This window comes from Hipposideros armiger, unplaced genomic scaffold (genome assembly GCF_001890085.2).
Source record: "Hipposideros armiger isolate ML-2016 unplaced genomic scaffold, ASM189008v1 scaffold_613, whole genome shotgun sequence".
Taxonomy (NCBI): Eukaryota; Metazoa; Chordata; class Mammalia; order Chiroptera; family Hipposideridae; genus Hipposideros; species Hipposideros armiger.
The window spans coordinates 682,091-691,240 of record NW_017731963.1 but is presented as its reverse complement, the minus strand read 5'-3'; the positions used below and the strand labels follow the sequence as shown (position 1 = coordinate 691,240).

Genomic DNA, 9,150 nt, shown 5'->3' with positions numbered 1-9,150 from the left:
GTGTTAAAAGAATACAATTTAGAAACTCACTAATTGAATAAATATTTACTGAGTCCTAACAACATGCCAAGCACTGGCTAGGTACGGGGGTGGGGTGGGGGCACAGAGGGATAAAATACATATGTTTCCTTGCCTTCTTCGCAGGGCTTATGGTCCACTGCGGAAAGACCGTAATTAGGTAACACCCAAATAAAGGGATGATGACCAACTGTGACAAGCGCTAGGAAGGAAAGTAAACGGTAAAATGCACAGAAGCTAAAGGGAGGGATCTAAACCATCTAGGCCGTTGGGAGGGCTTCTCTCAGGAAGTGAGAGGAGACTAAGTCATGAAAAGAGTGAGCGAGCGCTTCTAGGACTGAAAATAGTACTGAGGAAGACGCAGAGGTGGGAGAGCTGGCAGGGCTGAGCGGCTCAAGTGGGGCAGTGTGGAGCCAGACGAGGGTAAGACGGGGCTGGACCCAGCTGTCATGCTCAGGATTTCTTATTTTGTACTAAGTGCAGTGGGGAGCCATCAAAAGGTTTTAAGCAGGAAAGTGACATGACACAAGTCATGTTTTAAAAAGGTCATTCTGGTTGCTGAGTGGAGGAGGGATCTGAAGCAGGAGAGAGACGTAAGGAGGCCCTTTAGGGAGCCACAGCACATGTCCACAGGACAGGCAAGCGATGTGGCTCATGACGGTGGCGGAGGCAGAGAAGGGAGAGGGATTATCCGTTTTGGAGATGACATGGCTTCGCTTGCTGAAAGAACCGATATTGGGGAGATGAACAGAGGTACCACAAAGGGCTGCTTGGGTTCAGGCTTAGCAGCAACCGAACAGATGCAGGTGGCTGCTTCACGAGACAGGAGTAAACGGAGAGGCAGGCGGAGTTCAAGTTCTGTGACGTCTAAAGGGAGAGGTCACGTAGGCAGCTGAGACCCAGGTCAACCTCGGAAGGAAGGTTTGGGGTGACCTAGATGTACATTGGATTTTTCACCTTCCCTGAGAAGATGTTTACGAATCTCTCAGGCTGCTCCAGTGGCACGGGCACCGGTCACCACGATGACCAGTGCGGGCTGCCCTCCGGCACAGACGGGCCAGTCTTCGCAGAGCAGGCGAGGGTGCGTGTCTGAGTCAGAAAGACAGACTGAAGTCCGCCAACACGAAGCAGTAAACGCCCTTACTGGATGCCTACTGGGAGCTGGTCACACTGAGGCTGGAACAGGAACGAAGAACAGAAGAAGCCCTGCCCTCGACCGGTGAACAGTTAGGCGGGGGAATAAGGGAAACCTCAGTACACAGCAGAGAGGAGAGGAGTCCAGCGGAAATGGCTTTGGTATCCCTGACTGGCTTTGAATTGGAGTTGTCACTCATTGGGCAAGTTCCGTCTTACTTCATTGATTCAAAGACATAGTTCCCCCCTCTGCCTGGAATGTTCTTCTCTCTGCCTTTGTCCCTTTGTATTGCTGGCTGCTTTTTAACCTTTTAAGTCTTGGCTTAAATACTCCCATCTCAGAGGCCTTCCTGATGACCCGCTTTAAACCAGAGTGCAAGCTCTGTCTCATTCGACAGGGTTTGGTAGCGTAGGTTCCAATACATGGTTACCACAGGGATAAATGACTGTTTTCTATCATGGAACCTGCCTGTTAACTTCAGAGCATTTCCTCAACGTGTAAGTGTGTCTTTGTGTGTCATCTCTTTCCCAAGAGACAGGAAGCCCCATGAACCCAGGGATCACGTCTATGTCATTTCCTTCTATATACCCTCTGCCTGACCTATATCAGTCCTCAATAAACGAGTGAATGCGTGTATGTCATACCTGATGCTAATTATTTTATATTTACATTCAGCAATTCAGTGAGGTAGGTAACATCCATCTCATTTTACAGATGAAGAAACTGAGGCCCCAAAAGGTGAATTAGCTGACTGAAGGTCATACGCTAGGAAGAGGCAAAGCCAGGACTTGAACTCAGGTATGCAGGTCTGACTCTGATGCTGATGCTCTCAGCAACGAGGGTAATGACTACGGTGTGCTGTTCACAGCTGCTACAAAGCCTCGATGAAAGGGGAGACACCTCACTAATGTATCGACTGGACACCCACGATAAGGCCATGCTCGTAGCAGACACTCGAGAAGTGCCTCCTGACCGGAACAACAGATGAATGCTAAAGAAGTGTCTCTGGGAAGACTAAACAAATTGCACAGAAACACAGAGGCTGAGGGTTGAGATACTCTGTGGATCGGGGTTTCCCAGCCCACCAGCCCTGAGCAGGGCAATGCGCTCTCCTCACTAACGGTATTACGTAGACGCAGCTGTGGTTCTCACTCCGGCTTGTGGGGAGGGGAAAGGAGTGGGCCAGGCTGTGTTGCTTTCCTTTGGATGTTAAGATCCAAAGTAATTCTGACAGGCCTGTTTCGACGCTCACCCCTCCACACCCCACTGTCCTATTATTTTGGAGTCACTCCTGTAGAGCTTAAGTCCTTGCCGCTGGGGATGCTGCTTGGGAAACTGCCACCCAAACGAAGATGTAAGATTAAGAAAAGTGTTGGTGAGTTTCCTAGGATGAAGATAGAAACAGAAACAGAGATAAGGGCTAGCACCAGGCTTGGAAGAATGACCACTTTAAAGTCCGAGAACCTACATCCTGCATTAAGTCAGCTCAGAAAATGACCTCCTTTCCAAAACATGTGCCTTTTTTCCCTCGGAGACTCAACGCGTCTCCAGCACTTGGCGGGTTTTTAATTCCACACAGGGGACTCAGCTCCTTCTGGCGTGTGAGCTGACACACAAAGCCCTAAGCCTGTCACCCCACAGATAAAGTCCTCCTGGTGGCTTCTCTTGGCCACCACGTGGACCAGGAGATAAGGGCAGCCACTTGCTCATCTGTGTAGTCGCCGCCAGGCAGACCAAGCCGCGGTCCCGCTGCTGTGTGGCTGCAGGGAAAGGGCCGCACACCGACCTTCAGGCGGATTTTCAGGCTTCTGTCTGACAACAAGTGGATGCAGCGCTCCAGCACGTCTGTGGCTATTTGGATCTGCACTGGCAGTGGTGGCTCCACATCAGGACCGGTGTCATTCTTGTCCACTGTGGGAGGGTCTGACGGCTCCTCTGGAAAGACAGCATAACCGGGGACAGTATTTTATGAGCGATGCCCCACTTCCTCTTGATCTCCCAACCTCAGATCCGGAATAAGACTGAAGAGGGAAAATGTCTAGGAATGATCCTAATGAAACCATGTAAACTTTGGGTCAAGATATGAGTCAAGAGATTCAAAGCATTAACTATAACAGCTAAAAACTGGGGGAAAACCCTCCAGGTCCACTCAAGGGGGAATGGTTTATAAACCTTGGTATATCCATGAGGGCTCCTCAAATTTGTTTTTACCAAGTGTTTTAACGACAAGGGAAAATGCTTATGAAATAACAGTGTTAAAAAAAGAAAAGCAGGATGCAAAACTGTACACACAGTGCAAACACTATTATATGCACTTTTATATAAAGATGAAAGCACAGGGCCAGCCAAGTGGTGCGCAGGTTAGGAGTTGGCTTGGGACGCCAGCTCTGAGCAGCAGGGCCCCGGTTCAGATCCCACATTAGAGCCAGTGATGCTGTGCCCTCTACAGCTAAGATGGTGAACAACAGCTCGACCTGGAGCTGGGCTGCTATGAGTCGCCGGCGATGGTGTAGGCTGCAGTGAAGTTGCAGTGGGCTGCCGTGAGCGGCCATCCAGGGCTCAGCGACCGATCTGCCTCACCTTGGAAGAGCGCAATGATAATACTCAAATGGGCAAGTGAAGCGACGTCCTCCACAACTAGACTGAAGAACAAAAGGACAACAACTTGTCTGTTCCCCTTCCCCGATTCCCCAACGCTGTTCCCCGCCCCCAATTCCCCAATAAAATCTTTAAAAAAAAATAAAAAAGGATGAAAGCACAACAGAGTATTAACAGAGATGAGGTCATGAGATAATCGATGGTTATTTTTTCCTATTCCTTTGGTCTTTTCTAAATTTCCATTAATAAATATTTAAAATAAAAACATAAGAGGGCAAGGTTCTAATATGGAGCCCTGAGGCTGAACAGTTCCCTGGCTGGCCTTTGGCCCTTTACTCGCTTTCCTGTCCGTTCATCCTTTGACTAAAGGGGGTATGTGTCTGTGTTCTCCACCAGTGTTTAAGATCTTTTGATGGCCAAGGTCAAGCATTACTTATCTTTGTATGAGAGGTTAATATGAGGGCAGCTTGGTACAATACAGGGGGATGGGGTTTGATCGGAGGAGGTGGGTTCAGGTCTTGCCTCCACAACCTATTAGCGACTCCTCTCACCCCACACTGCCTCGTCTGAAAAAAGGGATAAAGCTTGTAGACCTTAGTTGCTTGTCGAGAGAGTAAAATGAGATGAATGTCACCAGCTATTATCATTCTTTCGCTGCCTACAGTGTGCTGTGTTGCATGAGAGAGGTCTAAGTTTGTAAATTAAAACAACAAGAGGACTTGAGAGTTTTATGAAACGCAGGCCAAAATCCCTACGCTGAAAATTTTTCCTCTGTCTACTTTTAGCCCCAGCCTCCCCCCACACCCCCACTACCAGCTGTGCTCATTTCCATTAAGCTGTGCACTGTTCCCTTAACTTCTTCCCATTTCAGTCTCCTCTGCTGGAAAAACAGGATCTTACAGTAGAGGCCACACCTGTCTCTAACAGATGCTGAAGAGATAAATGAAAATGCATTTGCAGAATGCTTGGATTTCTTGAAGAAAGGGGCCTCAGATACACAAGGTGCTTTCTTTCATTGTGGTTAAAACAAAAAAACGCATGTCAAACCAACATCGAGCCAAACATTCTTTATAATGCCAAGTGTGTGGCGTGTGCTTGATGGATGATAATTATAAGAATGATAAGGCTGTGCTTTTCTTCCCAGAGGAGGGTCTGCTGTTTGGAATTCACCTACTGCGGAATGTTATTTGAGGGATGTGGACTTTTGTTACAAGAAGAAAGGTTTGATTCATTCAGTCTGCTCCTAGTGAACATCAACTACAACCCGAAGATGCTAATCAGGAAAAGAATGGATTCCCTGACAATGCTAGAATTTCAGACAAGAGTGTCAAATCCGGATTATGAGGGATCAAGATGTCTCCCCTTTTTCAGGGTTTCCAGATTTGGGCTAGGGGGTCCAGCTCACGAAAAGAAGGATTGGATTGGCTCAAGTAACAAAACTGAGAAGAAAAAGCCTGACAGATTTCTGATCAGAAAACTCTGCCCTTGGGGGAGAGCAATGACTTATTTTTGCATTAATCATTACTTGGACCCTGTTTCCCTGTTATTTAGAGGGAATTTGCTGTATGAAGTTAGTTTGCATTGAGCTACTATTTCCTGTTACCCTGGAAGTGTTGGCTTCAGTTCATCGGAGTCTCAGAGCACAGATTGCCAAAAAAAAAGAAAGGAAAAAAAAGAAATCTGTTCGATTCCAACCTAACAAACTAATTTGGGACTCAGTTCGATTTAGGATAGTTCTGAGACCACCAAGCTCATTATAACTTGGCATTTTATATTTGCAGAGGAGATTCTAATAATTTATTAATCCTTTTGTGACCTGAAGCTCCAGATTGAGCTTGTGAATAAAACAACAGGCAAGAGCTTGAGCTAGCCTGCAAGCCCTTCTCCTTTATCATATAAATTGATAAGAAAAACATTGAAATCTCCTCCCACCAATAAATAAATGGTCAAAGCATATAAATAGACAATGGGCATAAGAAAAACAAATTGTTAGGGAAGAGGCACACAGAAAGATGTTCAACCTGTCCACTAATCAGAGAAANACAGCTTGAAGAGACATTTTGTAAGTGAGGGAGACAGGCTTCACTTCTGCAATGGATGTGGGGTGTGAGGGAAAGAGAATTCAGGACAAACAGCTGGATGGATGGTGCCGCCATTTGCTGAGCTGGGGACTTCCCGTCTCATTCAAGGGCCCTTTCCACCAGCCCCTGTCAGGAGCGCTGTTCCAGGGCCCAGCGGCCCGCCTGGCCCCCTCTCGCCACTCAGTGACGAGGCTCGCAAAGAGTCGGCTTTCCCACCGTCTCAGGCTTCTCCGCCCATGTAGACAGCTTATTAATTTTTGAATCAGGATGCCACATCAGCTCCGGATCAAGGACAACACTGATTTTTCTCCCCTGACTTCAAATTAAGTTTGCAGATGATGTGTTTGTGAAGCAATCAGCCTTGCACTTCCTCCCCTCCCAGCCAGGCAGGAGCGAGGTCATCTGACTCAACCCCGAGAAAGGAATGCGATGGAGCAAACAAAGGCACTGCAGTCAAGTGGTGGCTGCGGTTTCCCTCCTCCGGGGCACCCTGGATACCAGCTCAAGATGCAGCAAGGCCCAATTCCGGGTAGAACTGCCTTTAGTGGCAAAAAAAAAAAAAAAAAGACATGAAAAGACAGGGAATTGCGAATATCAGCTTGTTTGATGCTTGTTTGATGGGTCTCAACTTGAAGGACGAGTCTGGGGTGGGTGCAGAAAAAGGAGAATGGACGGGATTGTGGAAATGGGACCTTTGTAACTCTTGGTTGTAACAGGCACACAAAAGAATGTACTTCAAGGTGAGTTCATGGTATGTGCTTGAGTTGTACTTTGCGTTACAGCACAATTAGCTTCAGGGACACTGCCCAGAGGAGGACCATTTTCACCCTAAGTTGGTTCTCTAAGGAAGAAGAATGTCGGGGGATAAGAAGCTGGTGGGGATGTACTCCTGTCCTGGAGAAACCACGACTGATTCTGGGCCTAGGGGGTGTGACGGAGAAGAGAGAAAGGGGACTGGGGAAATCAAGGGCAAAACATTGCAAAGGACAATAAATCAATTCCAAAAGGTATTTCCATCACTCCCAGGGAGTATGAGTTGTATAAGGGAGCAAGTTGCCTTTCTTGATTTCTCGGTCAGAGCAGCGGGTAGGCCCCTCAGGGAACCAGATGACTCCTACCCCCCAGGAAGATCAGGGACTGTTTCCAGAAGCAGGGGGAGGGGCTGTTCCTTTGCTCTGGGATGTGGAGCTGCAGGGCCCAGAGCAGGACACGGAGCCAGGCCAGCGTTTGCTCCGGTGGCCAACATCCAGGGGATGGCAGTTCCGGGGCACAGGCTGCTGCCAGATGGAAGGAGAGCTGGGGAGAGGGGCCCAGAGTGCATTTTGGGTCTCAAGTCTGGGGAATGCTGCTGTGCTCAGAGTTTTACTTTGGAGAAAACTCCTTCAGGACTCAAGGAACCAGATATATATAGCTTCTTCCATGAAAGGGGGTACAGCTCTTCTCCAATAAGCAAAAACTCTTGGAAAGAAGAGTCACATAATTTCAGAGTCGGAAAAGGCCCTTTACGCCATTAGCCCTGTGGTTCTGAACATTTCTTGGTTCACAGGCTCCTATTATAATTGGACGAACGGTAGGGACTCTGTCTAGATAGAGGCACGTATGTGCCTGCTTGCACACACCCGATTTTGCATATAATTAGTGAGGGTTCAAGGCATCTGACACCCATTAAGATGCTCTCTGGCACCAAGGTACGCAAGATCAGTAACCCAATACTCTCACTTTGTAGATGAGGCAGCTGAGGCCCAGAGCGGCGCCAGGGTCACCTGGTCTGCAGGCAGATCGCCCTCCCACCAGGAGAGTGCATTGTCCCCACCAGCACGCCATCTTTCTGCTTTTTGCCCCTTTGGAATTGTTGCTGCTGTGACAGCAGAAGTAAAGGTTACTTGCAAAGAGAAAAGCGTTTCGTAAAAACACCATCTCTAGCACTGGGACAGTTAAAAGAAGCCACCATAACCTGGCAAGAACAGAGAGACGAGGAAAGAGCAGAGATGCTCGCCATTAGCAAATCATCTATAATTTAGGACAAACGTAAAGAGTTGCGGCTGATCAAGCCGACGTACCTCCTGGCAGCCTCTTGTAATTTCACGGGCTGTTTGGCGCTGAGGTAAATCAAGCAGGCATCAGCCACTTTATTCAGGTCACCCTCACCTGCAGAGAGGGAAAACCAAACAAGCAACGGCCCTCAGACTTCATCTGGGACAAGCAGGAACCAACTGCTGTCTGGTGGAACTGGAACAGCCAGGCAAGATGTCGTGGGCTCTTCCCACCGTCCCACAAGTCCCCAAACACATCAAGGTAAGTGGATCAAGGAGGCCAAAGTAGGGCTGGGGGATGAGCACAGGAAGGGAGGTGAGGGAAGCCCGGCTGAGCCAACAGTGCAACGGCGGGGGTGAGACAGAGCGCAGGGTGTGTCCAGGTGGCACTGGCTGGTACCTACCTAGGTCCAGTCTCTCGCAGAGGGGGCCCAGGCCCTGCAAGACAGCCAGCTGCAACTTGAAGGCCAGCGTGTGGGAGTAAACTGGCCCTGCTCTGGCACTGACAGGAGCCTGGGAGACTAAGGAGCCAGCTAGCTTTGGCAGGACATCTTTGCAGAACCGGCTTCGGAGAAAATCGCCACACTTGCCTCCGAGGGTACGCAAAACCTGCAGAAAAAAACCCCAAGCTGGTGACCGACATCACCAAGGCAGCAAGAGAGCTAAAGAACGTTTGGTAATTCAAGTTTATGTAGGTCTTTGCTAGAAGAAGAAAAAAAAAGTAGAATTACTGCTGTTAATTCCTTTCCCATGGTTTGTGATTCTGACAGTTATGAATTCGGAGGTCTCTGCTCTCAAGGCATGGCTGCTTTTCTCCATAAATACAGATTACATGGAGAATAATTCAAAGAAATCTTGGGTTGGATGAATATGATTAATCCCTTGATTTTCCTCCCTTTTTTGTTAAAAAAAAAAAAGAACCTTAAAGCAGTTTACATAGATCATCTCTGAATCTTCCTAACATCCCCTGAGAAAAGACGTGTGTTTTTCACTCTAGCTAGCTGAATGAACACAAACACAGCAGCCGAGCTGCGGCCACGGGCAGGCAGCAGGAGGGCACTGGCTGACCGAGGTCCCTTGGCTGAGTAAGGGCAGCGTCCCCAGGGGTCAGAGCCGAGCTGGAGCGCCTTCTGGGCCACTGCCCAATCTCTTACGTATATAGATCACCCTCATTCCACCTCTCACAACAGGCAGTTGCTTCACATGTCTTGTTTTAAACTTTCTCTAGCAGAACATATTGAAATGTTTTGCCCTGCTGCACAAGACTGAGTATACGGGATAACAG

General features: G+C 48.4%; 1 protein-coding gene across 1 annotated transcript in view; it reads right to left on the bottom strand.

Annotated features, from left to right (window-relative positions):
- The window catches only part of TTI1 (TELO2 interacting protein 1), a 55,803-nt gene that overhangs the window by 15,062 nt on the left and 31,591 nt on the right, over positions 1–9,150 (bottom strand). Inside the window, exons 4-5 of the mRNA XM_019625061.1 lie at positions 8,270–8,500; positions 7,893–7,980 (exon numbers count right to left, since the gene is read on the bottom strand). Of these exons, the coding sequence (XP_019480606.1) occupies positions 7,893–7,980; positions 8,270–8,500 (319 nt within the window). The remainder of the gene's footprint in view (positions 1–7,892; positions 7,981–8,269; positions 8,501–9,150) is intronic.